Source organism: Aythya ferina (assembly GCF_964211825.1).
Source record: "Aythya ferina genome assembly, chromosome: 23".
Lineage (NCBI taxonomy): Eukaryota > Metazoa > Chordata > Aves > Anseriformes > Anatidae > Aythya > Aythya ferina.
Genome location: NC_140321.1, coordinates 5971390 through 5994226, shown reverse-complemented (window position 1 = coordinate 5994226; position 22837 = coordinate 5971390). Strand labels below are relative to the sequence as shown.

Sequence of the window (22837 nt, the reverse complement as noted above, 5' to 3'; positions counted from 1 at the left end):
GTCACTTTGTATGCAGTCTTAGGCAGTAAAATTTCATCAGTATTTACTCTGTTTAAATCTAATTTTTCCTCATTTGCCAAATGTGTTCCTCTCCTGAGGTTTCAGTGAAATTCTGAAATGTTGTTAAGGAGCTCCGACGCAGTCTTTCGTTTATACTCGAAGAGAGCAGTTTAAGGCTCGTTACGAAATGAGAAAAGTGTACAATTAATGGGGGGGGGGGGCGTTGTTGACTCATCCAGCGCGAGCTCTACTATGCCTTGTGCAAGGACATGGAGCGAATTAAGGCTCTGTTTTGTATCATCCCTTTTAATGAATTCTCCGGATAAAATGTCCTCTTTGCTTTGCGGTTCTATTTAAGGGCTGCTGAAAGGCTGATGAATGGCACAGGTCTAAGAAGGACAGGAATGTATACGGCCAGAGGCCTGACCCAGACCTCTGGAGCTGCTTGATCTGCTCGGAAAGTGATCAGAATTTTGATAACGCAAAGTCCAATTTTCATGTTATTTTGCTTGCAGAACGCAGCAATATGGATGAGGTGCAGCTGAAGGAATTAAAAGGAAAAAAAAATAAAAAGATAATTGAAAATCCAACAAAAAATAGGCAAACAAGGTAAAAAATTGTGAAGTAATTACTTAGTACATTCCATGTTCTAAATGATCAAGATATATATATATCTTGAATGCCTGGCTGCTCTGGTCCTTGCTGCAGTTCTGTGGTGCTGTATCGTCCACGTGCTCACTTCAATACCAACACGAAGTGACATCCTACTGAGCTCAGGGCTGCAGAAAATCAAGGCAGGGGCTTCACTACCACACAAAACTTCCCAGTGTCCCTGTTCCTCTCTGGATCCTAAGTGTCTTAGTCGGGGGCATGTGAGGAAGGGGAGCATTTCTGCTTAATGCCAGGACTTGCCCTTTTCTCCTCGCCTCTCCAAGCTGGAGCAGGGAGCCGAGAGACTGCCTCAAGGCTGCTTGGAAGTTATGTGGCAGCTCCGAGGCAGAGTCCAGAGCTGAAGGAGATGTAAAACTGAGACAACAGAGGACACCCAGGTGTTACGGGTCTGTGCTCTGTGTATCCAGACATTTAGGGTCCCCCTCAAGTCAGAGTAGTTCCTCAGCAGTTCCTAAATCCTAGCTGAGGATCTGGTCTCTGTGTTTTCCAGTCTGCTCCTTCCCTAGAAGTATTCCTTATATTATTCCTGTCTTCGGCGTTTCTCCATCTTCTGGATTTGCAGGGAAATAGATACCAGCACAAAAAAAGAAGTGGATTACTAAGAATTCATTAGCATCTCAAATCAAGTTCCTCGGGTTTTCTGAAGAGCTGAGCAAACCTGTCAGAGTATAACTGGTGCTATTCCTTTCTGTTTCTTTTTAAGATGCAATGTTCAGCCCTAAACAGATGGGAACCTGTCAGCACAACATGGAGATAATTATCCGTTTGAGCCATGGGAAGCTTCATAACAGATAGGAAGTTATTGCAGCCAATACCGCTCTGCTTTATGATCTTATCAGTTTGCTCAGGCTGAGCATATTGGTAGGCCCTATTATTCCTTCGAAGAAACACCAAGAAAAACCTTGTTTCCATAGGGAAAAGTTCACTGATGATTTATGAATCAGCAATTGATCTTCCTTGGGTATTTGGGTTTGCCTTATGTCAAAGCACGGGGATCTGACCGTGATAAATAACTGAGCTTTCCAATCACGTCTCTGTGGTAGCAGCTGTTCGTGCAGCTCTGTAAGAAGCTGGGGATGGGATCAGCCAGGAGCAGCCTTTGCTTTTGTCCTTACAAAGTGCTGGCCTGGGGTCTGGAGGGCATCTCAGACAACTCGCTTCACTTCATCGTTGTAGCACGGTGCTGGGAGCCTGGTTCGCTCTCAGCCTTTTCATGGAAATGCAAAACTGAGACCCTACTTACTGGCTCTTAGCGAGCAGAGGTGTTTTTGCTAACCCAGAATCAGACTGTGAATCCCAAATTTTCCTCCTTATACTGGAAAATTACATTTTGCACACCTAGGCCTGGTCTTCACTGAAGGTTTGCTGTCGCTGCCACATGAAATTATCGCCTCCTCTCTCTGTGTGCAATTAGTGCTGCTGTGCTCCACCTCGGAGTCTGTGCGTTTCACTGAGCAGAAGGCTGCCACCTTACCATTACTGAGGCAGAAATCTGGTATCTTTCTGGGTGAAACATGTAACAGAAGTATAATAATCACTGATGAAGTATTTTTTTGTGGCAGAGGGGGAAATGTGCATGTAGGTTTACAAGAAAGCAGCCTCCTTGGTGATTAACTGTTTATTTTATTATTTACTTTATTAAACACCAAATCCTACAAATGCCAGCATGTTAATCTTCATGCTTAACATTTTGTTTTTATTTTATAGAGGTTTAAAAAAAAGCTGAACTCCTGAAAGATTTTTGGGTTAGGAATGCCTAATAAGGGGAAGAGGAATTATTTCTTAACACCTCCTCCACTCACCCCGTCTGTCTCACATCTGTTTGATAAAAGCTTCCCAATTCTCCACAGACCCAAGTTCACACGAAATCAGATGCAAACGCTCTTCAGAGTTGCAGAGCATTCGAGTTACCCCCACCTGCGTCAGGGAGCAGCAGGGGAAGAGGTGAGAGAGTGTCCCCGTGGGTTTGCTTATTGTTCTAGGGGTCTGTGTGCCGGTGGTGTTACAAACCCTCGTACGGAGAGGTGGAGAGGCTGCACCAACCCTCAGCAGCAGGCAGCCAGCAGGTACTAGCACACAGCTTGCCATGGGGCACGGAGCCCACCATTATTCTTAAGAGAATAGCAAACCTGCTCTTTTCACTACTTAAAGAAACAAAACACATTTAAAAGGCTTTCTTTTTTTCTTTACCAAAGCAGCCCTGGTGTGCTATTAGTTACGTATTTTGTGCAGAGGAAAAGGGATCAACTTGCCTTCCACCAGCACGTGCTGAAGATTATCAGGTTTATTCTAAAGGTAACAAAACCTCCTGATTTTTGTGACTTTGACTTCAAATTGGGGGGGCGTCAACAAAACGTAGGTCCGGTTTTCTGAGGAAAAAGACAGTCTGCTGCCTGCTCTGACCTGCTGGGTAAACAATCAGGGTCTGAGGTGTAAAAAGGAAAAGAAAAAATAAAGCCCATCCTTTGGATGTTTTACACCCTATAAATTGGGCTCACAGGTTCTTCTTCACTCCTTTGTGATGAGGAAATTGTGGGAAAAGCTGAAGGTTATTGCTGGGATCCTCTGTGGGTAGCTGGATGGGAACGTGCAGGCGTTTTCTGCCTCCTCAGAGTCAGCCCGTCAGCTGAGGGTGAGCCTCTGCTACGGAAAACAGCGGTGTGCCACGGCTGGGCACAACAAAACCTGTCTCTTGCAGCCAGTAGAGGGAAATATCTTCTGTTCAGACTATAAAATCCTCTCCCAAAGGTAATGAAAAGCCCAGCATGACCGCCAAACTCGCAGCTCCCACTGAGTGCAAGGTAAGGGACGACCCAACCAGCTTCTGAGATGGACACGGGTGTGCTGCTTGCTGTCACCTAAGCAAGTATTCTTTATTTTTTTTCCCCTTGAAAACGCCTTTCCTCTGAGCAGCTGTAAGTATTTTACAAATATTAGCAGACTTACAATTTGTGTGTGAGAAAGGAAATCACTCCCACCCCTCCTTTCTAGATGAGGAAACCCAGGGCATTAAGACGTTTAACATAGATCCAGGGAAGGACTTTGGGAGCCCTAATTCCCTGTTCCCAGTTGTAACTAAAGCTTAATTCCGCAGCACTTGTAAAATGCAGATTCAGAGCAGTGCATCTATTTGAGGTTTTCTTCCACCACCCACAGGCCCTTTTGTAGCAATCTGCTCCCTGCTTGCTTTCAGAGCTATTAATTACGTTCAGCGTGCTGGTGGACCTGATGTTGCAGTTGCATTTCCAGGACACAGCCCCTTGTTTATTTGCACAAAGTCTATTTTAACCTGTTTCAGGGATTATGCTTGTTATAAAAACTACTTGTTCATGAAAGCTGACTTTTTTACATTTTTGCTTATTTAGACACTATGAAGTATTTGCTTTACATATATATATATCATATACATTCTAATTATATATCTCCTACTTGTCTGCTCAGAAAAATAAGTAGAACTGGGACGGTAGAATTATGTGATCATGTTTAAATTGACTTGGAGCTGTATTGTGGTAGCATTGTTTCTCCCAAACCTGGGAAAGACTCCGGGAGAGGAGGGGATGATCAGGATGGGAGGGGATGATCAGGATGCGAGGGGCTTGGGAAGATGAAAGGAAAGCAGAGGAGCAGCAAATATATTGCTCCTTTACCAATACTGCGATATGGTCGTAGCCATTGAAAGGGGGGTGCAAAAAAGGGTGACATTTGCTTCTGAAGGACAAAGTTGCTTAGGAAATGATGTCTTTAGCTCTGGCTCTGCCCTTATCAAGGTGCAATACAGCTGGAAGCGGGGCTATCAAAGCCCCCACTGGAATTAATCTTTGGATATCCATAGCTAAGTGCAAGAGGGGCCTTTTCCTACGGCTCATAACCTCCTCTCAGGTACTTTGTCATGCTGACCTGTTCATACTTCTAACGGACCACAGTGATGGAGCCTACACCAGGAGGCAGGAATGAGCACGTGTGGAATAATTTGGGACTCGGGCAGAGATCCAAACCCTTAGCTGCTTTCAGAAAGTCAAATGGAAAAAACAAATTTCATTGTTCAAATTGAAAAAGCCTGCTAAAATTCTAAATAAGCCGAGCAGATAAAATTAGAAGAAGATTATAGTCTTGATTCAAGCCTCAATTACGTTAGTTTTTTATCCTGGATCTGTCCTGGGAACACCTCCTGATAAGATGTGTTATTACTGAGCCAGCAAAGGATGGCTTTAAAAAAGATCTGTGCACACTTACAATGGCCATTAAAAGCATGCAAGGTGAAAATAATCCCCACTGTGCTTAGAAGTTTGCATAACATGACCAGCAATCCTTTGCAGGTTTTATTCTGAAAACAAAGCAGTCCAAAAAGGAAGATTTTTTTTTTTTAATATTAAGACTGTATTCCATGCAGATTATCCATAGTAAATACATTGCATTAAAAGACAGTTAAAGTGCCTGTAGTCCCCCCAAACAGTCCAACTGTGCTGTAAATTCAAGTATGTGGAAAGTAGGCTTTTACTTAGTGGGAGAATATTTTTTTTTTGATCTGGGTCCTGCTCCCATCGATGCCAAAAACTTTTTGATGCGCTGATGTCCCAGCTCTAGTGGGAGCAGAAGCAGGACCTGGCTTTGTGCCGAAGCCCCTGGTGTGTTTTCACAGCTGCTGAGCAGCCGAGGACCCCCCCACGACATCATTTTCTGCTTGATGACAGCAGTTGCCTTGCCTGAGTTGCAAGGGACCATGTTTGGGAGGCAGCAGCTGGTTGTGTTTGACAGCCCCAGCCCACGACAGCAATAAAACAGACAGCTCCGTGGACACGGGTACGTCACAGTCTGCTTCGAAGCTCCAGTGCTGGGAGCCCTGGAATCCAGAGGAACGCCTCAGGACACGGCTGGAGAAGCCCCGTGAGTAAAAGGAAAACCAAAACCTTTTTATGGCGTAGTTGTCACCATCGTGTTCCTGCTTTGGCCCTTGGGACTAGTGAGATTAGCCGGCATCCTGAAATCGGAGCTGTGCAGGTAGGAGAGGAGTGGTGATCCGGGTGTGCTTGGCTTGGTGCTGCTCTCCTGTTTCCTTTGACAGCAGAGCAGCTCTTGGTGGTGGTAAGGACATTTGATTCATTTTCTTCTAGGCATCAGCACCACCACAGTTGGGTTTTCTGGAATTTAATAGACCGCCTCTTCAACTACAAGGACACGAGCACGGAAAAGGTGGAAGAGGTCGTTCCCAGCTCTTGTGCCCAGAGCCAGGCCTCATGAGAGGTAGGACACATGTTTATTTTATTTTTCCTTCCTCCTTGAGACACAAGTGCCTTGCTTTTCCAGGGCAGGTAGGGGGAGCTGAGCACTGCCCAGTTACGCAGCCTGGACTGGGGGATCCAGACCTTCAGCTTGGGGCATGAACCTCACATGGGGATCAATGGGAGCTGCTAACCTGACACTACCCCCAACCACACTCCTCAGGAGAAGGTAGAACAAACATCTACTGAACAACTACAGAATACGGAAGAACCTGCTTTGTTTTGTTTCTTTGTGTCAAGGAAAAAAAAAAAAAAAAAGGAAAAAATAAAAAATAAAAAAGCCTTTCTGACTCCAGGCACTCCAAATTTGGCATCTGTCCTGTGGTATATTGTATGCATCTCAGCCATTTCTGTGCTAGGGCACTTGGATGTTGTTTTCCTCCACCTGAGGATCGGATCCTGTTTTGAATTCTTTTAAGATTCTGGCCGTAGTAACGCAGCAGTGATTTATACAGCTCAATTCCTATATAAAGTCTGTTTTCTTGTCAATTTGCAGCGTTTCAGACGTGTTGGATGTTACCTAGCATTTCTGGGGGCTGTAGAAGAAGAGGAGTACCTAAAAATCTTGCTGTTATTGTGTATGCACGTCAAGAAAAAGAGGAAAAACAAAGCCATTTTTTGAAAAGATTGAAATCCAGAGAAAAGTCCTTGCCAGCTTATAACCGTTTCAAAGATCAGATCCAGGGAAAAAAAAAAAAAAAAAAGACAGCATTCCTTTGAGCTCTTCAGGTAAACAGAGAAAAAAAAGAAAAAAAAATACTTTCCAGTTGAAAGCTTTATTTGGGGATAAGGTTTATCTTCAAAATACATCTAAGGAGAGACTGTCTGGGTCATAACAGCTTGGCACAGCTCGGTCTGACTTACCCTGTCAGAGTGTTTTGGTGCCTTTACGCCATAATAAGATGCAGCAAAAGCCTCCCTAGTGGCTACACATGAGAAAGTATAATCTGGGGTCTAAATGCCACAAAGCATCCATATTTATCTTTAATGGCTATATAAATTCAGCAGATGAGAAGGAAGACATTAATTAGACAGACCCTGCCTTTGGCAGTAATCACCACCAGTGACAGCTGAACCAGCCAGTGGATAAAATATGCACCAAAGATGATATCAGAATAAATAACTGAGGATCAAGAGGGAAAAAAAAAAAAAAAAAAAAAAAAAAAAAAAAAAAAGCCCATACAACCAACACCTGTTTTTGATGGGTGGAAAAAAAAAAATAAACTTTACCTGACACTGGACTTTGGACTCTGCCTTTTTTCATACCATCTGTCCTCAGCTTAGGGACCAGTCCTGCTCTGGCTGGGGGCTGTGGAAGTAGGATAAGCATTTCTGCGGACTAGTCTTGGATTTGATTGCACAGAAGGAGCAGAACAACCCTGAGAGGTCTGGTGCTGAAGCCCTTAGGTAGGGTCAGATTCTGGGATCACAGTATCGCTACCAATGCAGACCAGGGCCTATCACAGACGCAATAAAAAAATAAAAATTAAAAATCCACTGACTCGAGGCTCTGAATACTACGATGTTAACAAAGCATTTTCCAGATTTTCAATGGATCAAGGCATGTAAGGCCGTTGTGTTTTATTTATGGGATGCTCCCATGAAGGAGGGTTTCCCTAGGGCTGTAGCCCATGGGGGAACGGGGCTTTTGCTCGGGCTCTGTCCCCATCCTCTGCCTTTAAAACCTACTCCACGCCTGCTGGACTAGCAGCTGTGCGGCGAAGATGTGTCTTGAAGGAATCGAAGATATTTTTTTTCACCCTCTGCGTCCTTTAGGGTAGAGGTTGTAGTGAGTAATTGAGGAAACTAATTGGATGCGAGAAAGTGCATCAGAGCCTCTGGCTCACAAACATCCTGACGGTGAATCCTCAGCGGGGTTTTTACCCTTAAAATACATCGGGTTTCCCTTAATCCTGGAGCAGAGGGAAGAAGCAGCAGTAACTGGGATGGGAGAGGAGGGCAGGGAATGGAAGCCAGCGAGGTGCGGGCTGAAGAGGAGGCCAGGAGGCTTCTCAGCCCTGAAGCCAAAATTGAAATTAAACTGCCCCTGAAAAGAAGGCAAAGGAGAAAGGGAGCTGGGGGAGAGGGGATGGGACAGAGGTGAGCCCTGGCGAGCCAGCCTTACAGCCCTGCAGCCGCCACCAGCCCCATCCCAGCCTCACCTCCCTGTGTGCTGGCAGAGCCGGGGGGCAGCACATGGGAAAAATTGGGGGCTCTGCTGAGATGTGGCCCACATCCAGAGTCCTGGCGGAGGAGCAGAGAGCTCAGCCCCACACAGAGGGGGAAAAAACCCAACCAGGAGACAAAAACCCGAGCCAAGCTAAAAATTGGGCCGCACTCTTTTCTACCAACACGTGAAGGGCTCCGGAGCCGGGCAGATCCCCAAAATCCCGACACCACTTCGGGCTCTGCCATCCCGTGAGGAATCCCAGCAGCTCCCATCCCCACATGGCCCCGGCTCCTTCCTCTCGTGCTCCACTCGCTCGCTTCCCTCTACTTCGCTCTTCCTTTTCCAGGAGGGGAAAGGCTTTGCGGTAACGGAGGACCCCCAAGGCGTGGGACGGGGCGGTGCGAGGCCGTGGGGGGGAAGGCAGCGCTCAGCACTGCTCTGCCTCCACGAAGCCCTCCTTCTCGTGGCCGGCCGCCTCCACCTCGGCGTACGTCGCGTGGCGGCCCTGGGTGCGGAACTTCATGGCCGGCCAGCGGTGAGGCCGCCGCTGCGGGCAGAGAGACACAAACAGAGCTGTCAGGAGCCACCGGTAACGGGTGGCTCAGCCCAAAATAGTGCTGGCTTTGTGGAAGCTCAGATTTTTGTTAACGAAGGGAAAAAAAATCATTTTGCGCTGTAAAGAGCGCGTTACGGTTGCGCTGAGTTCACCCAGCGGTAGGGTTGAGATGGGGAAGGGGGTGGAAAGAGGATGAAAGGACACCCCCCATCCTTCCGAGAATTAAATTCTTCCATTTAGAGCCTTACGCGGTAGGTGATGGCATGACATCCATCAGCAAAATCCGAGAGTTTTAGTCAACAAAATGCAGCTGGGCAATCCAAGAGGCCGCGAGCTCCGTTAAGTGAGCCCCCCCCTGTGTACAACTGCTCGTGGAGGCAGGTGGAAACCTCTCACGTTGTACGGGGAGAGAAGGCAAGGTGTGAAAGGGAGGGGATGAAAGAGTGCAAAATAAAGCACTGGGGGAGGGAGGGAGCCTAAGTTTGAAGCATCATCAGCTGGAAATTGGGAGATTGGCTCTGGCTGTAGGGGCACGGAAAGAAACTTGGACGTGAGATCTATCACAGATCCCCTCTCCTTGCAGCTCATTGCCCTTCTCTGGAAGGGCAGCATTGGGGCTGATGGCAGAGGAAGAGAAAACGGGCTGGGGAAAGGTTCTCTGCTCACCTCGATGAAGAACAGGGCGGCGTTGGAGGTGGGGTGGCTGTTGATGTAAATCCCAGCGAGGATGATGGCTGCGATCAGCAACACAGCCAGGACGATCCCCACGATCGTACCGGTGTGAACCGGGGCGCCTGCGGCCTTGGCCGGGAGGCTGCTTCCCACCCCTGCAAAAAGAATCAGGGTCTGGAACCGGGCTGAGACCTCAGGGAAAGGAAGGACAGAGAGGAAAAGCGAGGCACCGTGCGCCAAGAGCCCTGTGTGCAGGGCTGAGAGCTCAGCCTGCTGCTCAGCAAGGGGGGAAGAGAGCAAGAGGCACGGAGAGCTGTTGTCTGGGCTCCAGCAGCCCTTTTTATGCCAATAGCTGGTCTGAAAGATTGGACAACCCCCTTGCAGGGACCCCCTTCCTTGACCCCTACCCTTTACATGCTGGCTGGTTGCTTGGAAGGATGCATTTTGGAGTTGAGTTTCAGAGTGCTTTTTTGGCAGAGCTGGAGAAATGCTGGACTTCGGGCTCATGTAAAAATTGCAAAGAAAGGGAGGCGCATGGAGAGAGAAACTCATCGTGGTTTGTTTGGCAGGACTGAGAAAAGTGGGAGAAGCAGAAAAAGAGCATCAGGGCAGGACATTTTGGGCTCAACCCTCACATTTCACAACCTGAAACGGCATTAAGGTAAGGACAGTGGGATTCTTATCTTGATTACATTTTTCCAATCTCACTTTCACCTGATCACAACTCTCCCCTGCATTTGATTTCAGTGTGCCCTGTTCCCACCTGGAACGGAGCGGGAGCAGCTGAAGAGGAGCTCGGGGCCTTACCTTCACTCCCTGCGTACTGGTTGAGCTTTGTGTCATCTGCAAGAAAGCAACAGCAAAAACGTTAGGAGCCTTCTGAAGTATTCTCCATGCTTCCCACCCTCTTTTATCCCTCCGTAACTACACTGCCAGCACACACCTCTTGGCACAGCAATTACACATTTACCCAGTTTTCAGCCTCGGAGTATGGTGGAAGGGAAAGGCACCCCGAGGAAAAGCACCATGGTGTAAGCACGTGCCTTGTGGTTTATCTTCCTTCACAAAGGTGGCACCAGGAGCACAAACATCTGAGGAAAACAGGCTTGATACGTCTTTAACAGTCTTTAGTAGCCTAAATACGCTTGGTGTGCAAGGCAGGATAGTCAGGGATGACTTCGTGTTCAGACGACAGCACGTGCTGCCAGTACAGCCCCAATAAATCACGGGGACGTTGCCCTGTGGATGCCTTCCATGGGAGTCCAAAATCCAATTCCCTTTTTTTTTTCTCCTTAATTCCATTTTTCTTTTTTTTTGATCTCTCTCTAGAAGCACCAGGATGTCTCATACAAGGCTTGGATGTGCTGCACAAGCCTTTGGGTCTTGATGCTCCCCACCACAGTGCCCTCGAGAGTCCAGACGAAGCCAGATCCGTTATTGCTGGGCTCGGCTCAGCCATGGGGTGGCCACGAGGCACGGCCACGAGGCACGGCCACTTGGCACGGCCACGAGCATCCCCAGCACGCATGGGGATGGCCTCGAGGGGTGGACCCACGCCTCCACTTGGCTTCTGCCTTCGCCGCGCTGCTCCAGCTAAAAGTTCGCTGCCTGGTGCAGCTGGCTGTTTGTTTCCTTCCAAGATTACAAATTAACTTCATGCTTGACTACGTCACAGAAAGCCTCTTGTTCTTTTTCCAAGAATTGGCGATGAGTTGGGAAATAATCTCCGCGGTGGTGTCGCGCTCCCCCTTCCCTTAATTGCTCCTTTCAAAGTCAGCCCCGTCAGCCAGGCGCTCCGTTCCCCCTGCCAGCTCCTTCCCATCGCTGAAGGACAATTACTAATGTTCCTTTCTATTTATTCTAATTAGCAGTTTGCGTTAGGGACTATTAAGCAGCGAAATTGAAGCGATACCTGCCGCTAGGACCCGAGGAGCGAGCCCTGCGTTAATAGGATTAGCAAGCTTCAGAACAGGGGTGTCCCGGGGGGGAGGACGGGGCTTTATTTGGAGCCTTCCTATGCCGGGACGAGCACCGCTCGTGAGCAGGGGGCAATCACACGTCCCTGCTGTGCGACTGCCAGCCCTGAGCGAGAACCAAGCACATCAAAAACGTGAGCCAGCCCCCCCTGTATGCAGAATTAACCTCTGTTATGGTGCTGGGAACCCAACCACCAGGGGCTTAGGCTTTGATCTGTCGCCTCCTCAGACCTTGACGAAGCACAAAAAGGCAGCGACGCACCCGTAACGCTGCATGGGGGCTGCCCCGTCCCTTTCCCCATCGGGGGTCTCGCCTCCTGGGCTGCTCCTTCCCCATCCCACCGCCGCCAGCACCCACTTCTGCCCCCCCCCTTGCTCGGAAAAACGCCTCCTTAGGGGATTTGGGTGGATGTAGCCTGGCTCTACGAGGATGGAGGAACCCGGGGATGGGGTGTCCGTGCCACAGGGGTTCACCCCGTACCTTCTGTTGTGAGGCCATCAACGAAGAGCGAGGAGGTGGAGGCGGCGACGTCCTCCCCCGGCGGCGAGAGCGAGCTGCTGGGGGGGGCCGAGTAGTGGTCGTCCTCTGCCAAATCCTCGCAGCTCTTCTCGTCGGACTGAAAGGGAAAAGGAGCGGCTGGTGGCCCTAGAAATCCTCCCGCATGAGCACCAGGGTGCCAGCGGTAAGGTCCGGGCTCCCCAGCCCTAAGGCTGGTTGGGCTTCGGATACCGGTGTGGGACAAGGGGACGTGGTGCGGGGTGTCAGAACTGGAGGGGAAGGGGCTGGAGAGCAGGAGGAAGAGTTTGGGGAGCGCTGAGTTATGGGGTGGCAATGGCAAGGTCCCACGGTCTGACCCCCTCACACCCCAGGGCACAGGGATCGGGCCGCTGACCTCCTTTTCCCTCGCTCAGCCCCCTCTCGGTAAACAGGGAACAAAGATGAGTTTTCAGCGGGGAGAAAAAGAAAAAAAAAGAAAAAAAAAAAAAAAAAAAAAAGGCAAACCAAAACAACAAAGCCCCAAAGCAGAAACAGATGTTTTGTTCGAGCTGATCTCGCTGAGACAAAGAACGGAGTTCATCCAACGTGGAGGCAGTTGTGCTAACAAGGACAGAAAAATTAATAAAAAAAAAAAAAATCCCAAGGACTGATTTCTTCACGCTTCAGAGGGAGCAAGAGTCCCACTGCAGAAGGCGAAGAAAAAGGATCCCGGAGCGCTCCGGCTGCACCGGGCGTTATCCTGGGGGGGGTCTCCGAGCACCCAGTACCGACCAGCAAGGCGAGGAGTGGTGCTGGTGTGACTGGGACACCTTTTGGCTGCCCCAGAGGAGGAGGGAGGAGCCGTCCCTACTGATACCCCAATGGGTAGGGAGGAGACATCCCCATTGATGCCCTGCTGGAACGGGAACATCTACGTCTCTCTCGGGATGCCCCACTGGATCCAGGACGGGACAAGCAGAGCTGAGAGCCCACTGCTGGAGCTGGGACGTGGCCGTGGTGCTGCCTGGAGCTCAGCACCGCTCCCAGCACCCGGTCCCAGCCTTACCTGCTGGCCGCAGCCGTAGGACAGCCACTCCTCGCGGTGTCGGTCGAACCCACTGGAGCACCTGTGGCAAGAAACGGGGTTAACGTGGGGCAGGGAGCCCACAGACAGCAACAAGCAGGGTGCTGAGGGTCCCTGAGCTGCCCAGGAACCCCAAACACCTCCTCGAGGGGCACTGCATGTGGGTACAGGCAACCAGGAGAGGAGGGGAAAGATGAGACACGCGCGGGTCTCCGGAGGCACAGGGTTTCCAGTCCAGCTGTGCTGGAAGGACCCAAATGTTCCTCTTAACAGAGGTGGAAAATGGTCAGCGCTCCTTCTCCAAGGAAAACAGAGAAGCGGGGGAATAGGAAAAAAAATATATAGGCTGAGTTTGAGTTTCCATTCCCTGGACTCTGTGCCAGGGCAAGGTCAAGATCTCCGTGATTTTATTTTATTTTTTTTTTCTTGACAACATCTGCACAGGAAAAGCACATTAACGAAATTATAACGGACACTGGGAAAACACCAGCTACAGAAACAGAAGAACTGAAGCAGTACGCTGACCTTTGGAAAGCCTCTGGGGACTACCAAAACACGAAACACGGGCTCAGCCCGTACAAGCAGCAATTTTCCCAACTACCAACCAAGAAAAGAGAAGCCACAAAGAGCTCCAGGTCCTGCTGAGTCGCTGAGCGCTTTTGTGGCAGAGCCCCTGTGACAACTGGGGGCTCAGCACGAGCAAAAAACACAAACTGTACTGCCCAGGAGAGAGCTGAAAGGACGGCGGGGGGTTAAAACACTGAGCTGGACTCGGGCTGCGAGTCCAAACCCTCGAAGCCACCCTCCCAGCTTCCCTGGAAAGATCGCGTTGGCTCTGTGAAACCAGCCCGGTCGGGAGCCAAGACGATAGGAGCAGACTTGCTCTAGCTTGCAGTTTCCAGCACACGTAAGCCCTCGGCCATCCGAGCTTTCCGTTTGTAACCCAAGCTCTCGGGGACCGAGCCGCCGACGTGCGCCTCCAGCTGCAGCACGCGTGGGGCAAAGCAGCGAGGAGTCACCACGCCGGAGGTGAGGAGAGCAAAACGCAAGCGACAGCAGCTTGGATTTGGGAAGATCAGGCTTGGGAACGCTGTCAGGATGAAACAAGCAGAGCGACAAAGTGCTTGAATGTTGGGGTTTCAGCCCAAACCAGACCCAGACCGGGGGGCATCCTAGGCCTGGGTTCGTGACCGGAGCCACCTCTGGTTTCACGCATCCCTCAGCGGCGAGGGCACAACATCCTCCACCAGTGGGGCAACTGGCACTGAAAAATGATCATCCCCTGGCTCTGGGGATGCTCCAGCCTGTGCTGAGTGATGGGGTCACCTCTGCGATGCCTGCAGACCGTCCCTGTCCCCCCCATCCCTGCCCGGTGCCTTGCAGGAATCACCAGCGAGCGCAGCCTGGGGCGAGATGAGGATGTGTGTTACTGGGTCCCCTCCCCTGCTGCCAGCTCTACATAACCGGGGCTGCAAAACCTCATTAAACGCCCTCCTGCTGGAGCTGAAGGAGAGCAGGGCATGGGATGGCTGCAGCGCTGGGACTGCGGCACACCGGCGTCCCCCAGTACAGCCAGTGTTCCCAGTACAGCCAGCATCCCCATCCTCAATATCCACGATCCCCTGCTCTCCTTGCATGCCCCAGCCTGAGCCAGGGCTGGTTTCCCCCATCTCACATCTCCCCGACAAAAGCCTCGGCCTTATTTCTCGTCCCAACTTGTTCAGCTTCTGCACCGAAGCGCTGGGACCAGGACCACCCGCCCCAGGAAGCGTCACCCCCGAGCTGCCTGCAACCCGAGATCAGGCCACTGCTTCATCGCTGGCTGTGAGACAGCTCTAATAAAAAGAAAAACGCTTAAAAAAAATTAAAAAAAAAAGCCAGCAGCAGCAATAGAGGCATGGCAGGAGGTGAGCCCTGGAGTGACGCTCGCTCCCCCAGCTACACCAAGCGTCAGCGAGAGGAGAGGTGGGAAGGGACTCGTCCACGCTACCTCTGCAGGACGTGGCACCAGCTGCAGTTGAAGGTCAGCTCCGAGGTGACGCACATTTCACAGCTCTGATGCTGGAGACAAGCTGCAGAGGAGAGAGGAGAGGTGAAGCAGCAAGGTGCTGGGCGGCACCTGCCCCAGGGTGCTTGGTTTTTGGAGAGCAAGCCTTGGAGGCAAAAAAACAGTGGTTCCCATCCCAAAAGGCAGCAGCGCCCCTTTCCCACGGGGATCCTTGCCCTTGCCTCCCTTCTGACCTCGATAAGGTGAAAAATTAACACCCTCCCATAAAAAAAACACCTTGAGGCCAGCTCTGCTAACCCCGTGGCTCCTCTGGAGACATGGCTCTCATCTGCCCTGGCTGCCAGGGGGAGCAAAATAGCGAGCCTTAAGGAAACAAAAATAAATGTGCAGAATGCTTATTTATGATCTGCTCTGCGGGAGCCCTGCCTGCTGTTCAAGCTGCCATAAAATACCCTGGGGGGGCTGTCTGAGCGCGCAGCCTCGGTGTCCTCGTGACAGATTTACTCCCCGCTCCGTATTTACAGACCGCATGACGACTTTCCCTCGTGGATCCTCGCCTTTGAACGCTAAAAATGGGTCTGCTTAGCGGGATGCGAGGCAGATTTCACCGAAATATTGACTGTGGGGGCGTGGAAACTGCCTCATGGCCAGGCTGGAGGGGAAGCAGCGTCCAGCAGAAGTGCCCGCAGCACGCGGGGCAGAGAGCAGGGACTTCAGCGGCCGGGCAGGTGGAAGGAGCCACCCCTGCTCCCTGATCTCTTTTTGATTTTTTACTTTTTTTTTCCTGCAAGGAGCACATTTGCAGTGCAGCCTCCAGCCCTGCTGCCTCCTGCAAGCAGCACGACCGCAGCCACGTGCTCAGGACCAGCACAGGACGGAGATGCCGGGACGGTGCCAGTGGGATGGGATGCCCTTGAGGTGGGAAAACAAGTGAAGGGTTCCCATCCCCTTACCCCCCGACTTACTGGGCAGCGGGGTGAACTCCACGGCCGACATGCTGGTGATCCTGCTGGTGTCCAGCTCCACGCGGTGGTACTCGTAGATGGTCCGGCGGCGGGACTCTGGAAGGCAGCAGGAGGCTGGGCATGAGGCTGGGCATGGCCCCATGGCGCTGCCCCACGGCACGGCCCCACGGCACGGCCCCACGGCCCCCTCTCCCTGCCCAAAAGATGCCCAAGTGGAGGAGGTGCAGCCCTGCATCGCCCCAAAGGGGCGCATTGCTCGGCCGTGACACCCACCAGCCTCTCCCTCACTCCTTGCCCCCTTCCTCCTCTTTCCCCACTCTCCCGGGAGCCAGAGGGGTCTCTCCTGGGCTCAGGGTGCCCGGGCCACAGTGTCAGGGACCCCCGGAGACCCCCAGCACCCTGAGAGGGGTCCCAGCAGCCGCCTGCCCCCGTCGTGCACCCCAGAGACTCACCGGGCACCTCAGGAGATGGGTTGAGGATCATGAAGGCGTCGGACAGTCCGGCTTTCACGGGGTGCTGCGTGGCACTGATCTGTAGGACCGGCACCGGGATCTGCAGCGGGGAGAGGGCGCGATGGAGCCCAGCCCTGCTCCGGGCTGGGGCCACTCCACGGAGCCCCCCGGCACCTCGGTGGCTCCAGGAACGCCCAGGCTCGGTGCACCGATGGTTCCCAGACCTGTGGGATCCCCACGGGGCCCTGCAGCCGCCCCCCTAGCCATGCTCCCCCTGCCTCTCACCTCCTTGTACCCGAAAACGATCCTCCCGGTGCTGTGCAGGGCGGCCTGGAAGGTGAAGCTGCCCATGTCCTCCTTGCCCTGCAGGTACACCTTGTCCCACTGCACCACGAACACCGTCCCTGGGGGCAGAGCAGAGCAGCTCACCCTCTTGCCTCTCCCCACCCCGTGCACCCCTACAGCCCCGTTTATCATCGTGCCCCTGCAAAGCTCCCCGACACCTCTCCTTGAGCACAGCCCCTGCCAAACACCCCAGCCCAAACCCCTACCCAAACCCACCAGGCACACCCCCAGGTACCAAACATCCCCCGCCGCTCCATCCCCCTTCCCCACCCATCTCCAGCCCTGTTTTTTTGGGGTCGGAGAGCTGCGTTTTGCCCCGTTTGGTGGCGGGGTGAGCGCTCACCGTTGTCCAGGTACTGGACGGTGGAGTTGCGGGAGTAGCTGGGGTTGAAGTTGGCCATGAGGGGCGCCACGTACTGCGTGGCCGTGAGCATGCGGTGGATGACGTCCCCCATGAAGATAAACCCTGCGGGGAGGAAGAGGAGAGGGAATCGAATGGTGAGGCCGTGGCTCGCACCGGGGGCTGCGTCCAGCCCCCGGCCCCTGGGGACGCCGAGCCCCCCCCGGCTCACCTCCCGTGGCGATCGTCACCTGCCGCAGGAGGTGGCCGTAGAAGGGGAAGTCGAAGGAGAGGACGATCCTCTGGGGAGGAAAAGGGGGGGTGAGAACAGCAGTCAGGCGGGGGAAAACCTCGGGGTGCAGGCACCGGGATGGGGCCGTGCCCATCGGTGCCAGCTCTGCCCTGCCTCGGAGCAAGCTCCTGGAGCCGGTGCACGGAGGGATAGGAGCGGGATGGGAACGGGTACCCAGCACCCACAGCTCGTCCCCTGTCCCCTTCTGCCCCCCCAAGGCTCTGGGGAAGCCCAAACACTTCCCACGCCTTGCTCTCCACCAGGAGAAGCGGAGGAGCTGCTGCCACCCCCCCGTGGGGCGAGCTGCCCCCCACCCCCGGGGGGGAAATCCCTGCTGGGAGAGGGGACCCCGGGGACAGCCTGGGCTGCGCCGGGTCCCGTGGGGCTCACCGAGGCCTGCCGGTGCGTGTTGGAGAGGATCCCGTGGATCTTCACGTGGCTCCTGTTGGCTGCTGCCATGTCGACCCAGAGCCCCCGCAGGCGCGCGTCCCCCGGGCCGTAGGTGCGGGACACGTAGTAGCTGTGGTTGTCCTCCTGCAGTGGGTTTGGGGGAGAAGCATCCTCATTTTGCTGCAATTTCCCTGCTCCAGCTGAAGTCAGGGAGAGCTGCTGCCCTCCTCTCCCTCCCGCAGGTCCTGGTTGCAGGGGGAGCTTCCCCAGCTCGTCCCTTACAGCAAACCAAAATTTTAGCCCCCGTCTCTCCCCCAGAGGGACCCTGGGGAGCCCCTTTGGCACCGCTGGGAAACTGAGGCACGGAGGAGCTGTGCCAGCACTGCCTCATCCCAGCACACGGCCCCGTGCGAAGGCTCCGGGGACCCCAGGACACGGGGACAGCCGGGTGCTGGGTGTCCAGCCCCAAAACCCCCGCGCCGAGCCTCGCCACCCCCACGCCTGCCCAATGTGTTCCCAATAAACCAGAGGGGGGGGGGGGAAAGGAGCCAGGAGGGGAGCGCGGAGGAGCTGGCTGCCGAGCCCCTGAGCTCATCGCTGACTCACTGGGATGTCCTCGCCTGTTGTCACCTCGCTTCGCTTACGGGACCGGGAGAGGTTTGGGGACACAAACAAGGGGCAGCGCAGCGCCGCACTGCCCCGGCGCCCTGAACCCAGAGCGTTTTTGGGGGCGAGAGGCTCTCCAAAAGGGCACGGAGAGAGGCAGGGACTGGCAGCGGAGCAGTGTCACACAGCCTGGCACACAGCCCTGCTCTTGGGGTGGGGGCTGCTCGCCCCCCGACAGCGCCAAGCCCCGAAAAATCGCTGCCTTCCCCTCACCGGCACCCACAAGCGCGGCCGCGCCCTCCCTGCGGCTTCCCAGCGCCCTTTGGTGCTGTGCTGTGGTCGGGCTGCTCGGGCTGGGATTTTAAAAACGTTTCCACATCGGGGATGTTCCTGGCTCCTGGCCCCTCTCCGGCCACAGCCCTGGTCAACGAGCGAGGCCGGGAGGGAGCTGGAGCCAGCCCGGGGCCCCCCAGCCCTGAAGCCGCGCTCCCTGCACCCCCCTTGCCCTGCGCCCCCCTCGCCCATCGCTTCTCTCCTCCCTGCAGCCCCTCAGGTCTCTTCCTCGCTCTCCTTCCACCTCCTCCGCTGCCCCCCCTCTCTCCCCAGTCCCCCTGGGGTTTGTGGTGCCCCCCCCGGAGCTCCCCGGGGGTCCCTTTGCCAGCGGCTCCCCACCACCTCCTCCGTCAACTAATCCCACCGAATCCACAGTCGGCTGCCAGCACAAACCCCAGAACAAGTCACAGGTCACCAGAGTGGGGTCCTCACCCCACAGAAAGCATCCCGCTCCGAGCCTGGGGGCCCCCACGTCCTCCCCCCCCAAGCCCTGTGCAGCCCCTCGCCCCCAGCGGCCCCCCCACTGCAACGTGGCACCGCGGCGAGCCGAGCGTCCCCAAACTGCCCAGCCCAGGGCTGGCCCTTGGGTGCCCCCGGGGACCTGGCAGGGCTGGGAGCAGCCCCCCAGGCACGGCCGCCTCCCCAGCAGGCTGTAATTACCCCCCCCCCCGTGCTGCCAGGATCCAGCCCCATGCCTTAAATCAGGGCCAGCATCTCCGCCAGCTCCCTGCCCAGCCTGGAAATAGCTCGGGGCAGTGGTGGCGAGGCCGGATCCTGCCCTGGGGCTGGATCCTGCTTTGGGGGGAGCTCGGGGGGGGGCAGCATCGGGCCCCCGACTCACCACGATCCGCGTCTCGTTGGCCGGCAGCGTGTCGATGGCCAGGCTGCGCCCCACCAGGTCCTGGCTGATGTGGGTCCCCTCCGGCCCCGCCGAGGGCTCCCCAGCTCCGAGCCGCCCTTCGCCCGCCGCGGGGCTCCCGGGGGGGCGTCCTGGGAAGGGAGGGGGGCACAAGGAGGGCGTCAGGGTGGCAGCAGCCCTGTCCCCCAGCAGGGCAGCCGCTGCTCGGTGTCACGAGCCTGGTGGCCCCATGAGCAGCACGGGGATGGGGGCGCACGGAAGGGGCACCACAGGGCACAGGGGGGCACGGGCAGGAGAGGACAAGGCCGGGGGGGGGCAAAAAGAGGCAAAACACCTCCAGAGCTGCCCCCTGCCCTGTGCACGAGGAGGGGGCACCAAGCCCTGGGGACAGCAGGGACAGGGCACTGTCCTTGTCCAAGCAGGGGGGGGTTGAGCCGGCCACGGGTCCCCAGCTCCCCGCTGCCCTGGGGGCTCCAGGCGCCCACCCCAGGAGCCCCTTCCCCAAATCCCTGCCCCGGGAGGCTGCCAAGGGTAGAACACGGTGGGGGGGGGGATGAGGAAGCTGCTTGGGACCAGCTCTGGAGGCTCACGAGGTTTCCTGGCAGCTCGGCACAGCGTGGGCAGCGCCGGCGGCACGCGCTCGCCCACGGCGCGGGGACACGCGGCAGGGACAGAGCCGGGACGCGTGGGGGGGCCCAAATCCACCCGTGGGGGGCCAAATCCACCCGTGGGGGGCCAGAATCTCCCGTGGGGGGACCAAATCCACCCGTGGGGCCAGGAGCTGCTGCCCTGGGGGGGAGCTCAGGGCTGCCGGGGGCTCCTTGCTGCCTAAACGAGCTCTCGGTGCCCCCCCCCGAGCCACCGTGCAGGGCCCGTCCCCAGCCCCTCCGGGTGGGGAAACTGAGGCAGGGGGGCACGGGGTGGACCCGGCAGGGAGGGGGGCTCCGGGGGTCGGGGGCGCGCTCGCCAGCCCCTTCCCCACGGGTCAAGGGGGGGGGGAGCCCCACGGCTCCAGCAAGGCGCCGGGGTGGGGGCACCACGGGCACGGCGGGGGGGGGCGAGGACGGACACGCGTGGACCCCCCACGGCAGGCAGGGGGCTGCGGCACCGGGGCGCGGCGCCCCCCTCCCCGCTACCCACGGCCACGCGGGACCGCGGGCACGGAGCTCAGCCCCGACCCCCCCCCTCCCCACGGTGCTCGTCCCCCCCCCACGCTCCCGGCTCCTACCTGCGCCCCGCGGGCCCGGCAGCAAGCAGAGCAGGATGAGGCCCCCCCAGCGCATCGCGGCCCCGGCTGTGCTGGGGGCTCAGCGCCCCGCCATGGGTCGCCGGTACCCGTGTCCCCCCCCCCCCCGAGCCGCCGCCACCGGAGCCGGAGCCGGGAACCGGAGCCCGGGCAGGGGCCGGGGGTGGAGCCGGGGGTGGGGCCGGGGGTGGGCAGGGGGCCGGAGGCAGCGCCCGGCCCCTGGGGATGGAGCCGGGGGTGCCCCGGGGGGGGTCCGGAGCCTCTGCCCCGCCCGGGGATCCCGCAGCCGTCGGGGGGAGCAGCGCGGGCGGGAGGGGAGAGGGGCTGCCCCCCCGCACCCCAAAACATACACGGGGCGCACAGAGCCTGCACCCCGAGCGAGCACCCCAAAGCGTGTGCGCGCCCCCAACAACGCACCCCAAACCGCGTGTGCACCCCAAACCATACGTGCACCCCAAACTATGCGCACACCCCAAACCATGTGCACATCCCAAACAACACACCCCACACCGTGCGTGCACCCCAAACCATACGTGCAACCCAAACCGTGTGTGCACCCCAAACTGTGCACCCCAAACCATGTGCACCCCAAACTGTTCCTGCACCCCAAACCATGCACCCCAAATTGCGTGCACACCCTAAACCACGCACCCCACACCGTGTGTGCACCCCGAACTGTTCCTGCACCCCAAACCGTGTGCACACCCCAAACCATTCGTGCACCCCAAACCACGCGTGCACCCCACGCCGTGAGCACACAGACGGGCACCTGCACCCACGGGTGCCCACGGGTGGGAGCGCGGCCTCCTGCAGCACCCCGAGGCCCCTCGCGGCCCCCCCCCTCCTCCCTACCCTCGGTGGTCCCAGTCCCACAGCCCCGGTCCCGGGGCACCGGCGGCCCCCTCAGGACCATCCTGGGGTGGTCTCGGGACACAGCCCTGCGCCCCCAGCCCCACTGTTATGGCACAGACGGACATGGGTGATGGGTGGCACCAGGCACAGCTTCCTCCCCCCCCCCCCAATTAAATAATCAGCCAATTAGACGCCGCCCGTCCCGGTTTTTCTCCGGGGTCTGGGGGGGGGACACGAGCCCTGCAGGGTGGCACCGAGCCCACGAGTGTCACCACCCCGTCCCCACTGCAGGCAGCCCGGGGGCAGAGGCCTGGTGCTGAGGTCCCCCCCCCCTCCTTGCTCATCTTCTCGCCCCCTCCCCAACCTCTCCCAGCCCCGGGGGGGGGGGTCCACGGCCCCCCAAAAGCTGGGCGTGGGGCGCGCACGGCCCGGCACGCGTCCAGCTGCCATCTAGTGACAAGCAGCAAGAGGACAACGAGCACAGCGAGCGCTGCTGCTGTTGGGGGGGGGGCGCAGGTGTCCCCCCCACACACACCCTCAGCCCTCGCCCCCCCACACCCCCCCCGGCTGGGACCTGACCCCGTTGGCCACGGTGCAAAGCGCCAGGAGCGCACCCTCGGAGCGCTGGGCTGGGTTTGCTTCCCAAACCTTTGTTTATTTTTTTGAAGGAAAACCGATTTCTGGGGGTTTTGGGGGTTCCCCAAGAGGAACCGGGTTGGGGGAGCGGGGTCGGGGGTGTCACCGGCACCGCAGCCCCCCGGAGCCACCCGAGGCGCTCGGGACGTGGTGGCGGTGCCGTGATTTGGGCAGCAGCTGGGGGCTCGGCGGGGGGTGCCCCGCGGTTGGCTCAGCCCCAAAAGAGGGGGGCGAGTGGGACGGGGGCACCCTGGGGTGCCGGGGCAGGTGCTGGGTGCTCTCCCCACGCTGAGGGCCCCGGGGTGACCCCGACCCCCCAGCCCCGTGCCCAGCCCCGGGGGCGCAGCGGAGCCGTGGGGCCCTGCGGCTGCCTGGGAGGGGAAAGAGGGGGCGATGCCCGGTCCCGGGGGGGGCACAGCTGGGTGCCCGTGGGGGGGGGGGAGGTGCTCAGCACCAATAAACCTGGATCTGTCCCTAAACGAGAGAGGGAAGTGCCCCGTAACCGGGACGCGGCGCCGCACAGGGGGCAGGAAGGTGGCGGTGGCGCAGTGCCACGTCCCCTCGGGGCTGGGGAGCAAATAAAGGGGGTGCAAAAACGGGGGGAGCCCCCCAAAAACAAGGGGGCA

General features: G+C 56.7%; 1 protein-coding gene and 1 long non-coding RNA gene across 2 annotated transcripts; one reads left to right on the top strand and one right to left on the bottom strand.

The window, feature by feature from the left end:
* Window positions 1–4975: 4975 nt before the first annotated feature.
* LOC311422912 lies at window positions 4976–7192 on the top strand. Its single transcript, XR_014685528.1, has 2 exons — window positions 4976–5913; window positions 6448–7192. It is a non-coding gene; the product is annotated as an uncharacterized lncRNA (long non-coding RNA).
* PLXDC1 (plexin domain containing 1) lies at window positions 6712–20841 on the bottom strand. The gene is made up of 14 exons (XM_084496432.1): window positions 20706–20841; window positions 19460–19608; window positions 17680–17823; window positions 17230–17299; window positions 17001–17123; window positions 16598–16716; window positions 16313–16412; window positions 15861–15956; window positions 14878–14959; window positions 12870–12930; window positions 11807–11942; window positions 10157–10192; window positions 9344–9504; window positions 6712–8668 (listed from the first exon to the last, which is right to left on the bottom strand). Exons 1-14 carry the CDS (start codon window positions 20758–20760, stop codon window positions 8549–8551), a joined length of 1452 nt encoding a protein of 483 aa, XP_084352558.1. The 5' UTR covers window positions 20761–20841; the 3' UTR covers window positions 6712–8548.
* Between the last annotated feature and the right edge of the window lie 1996 nt (window positions 20842–22837).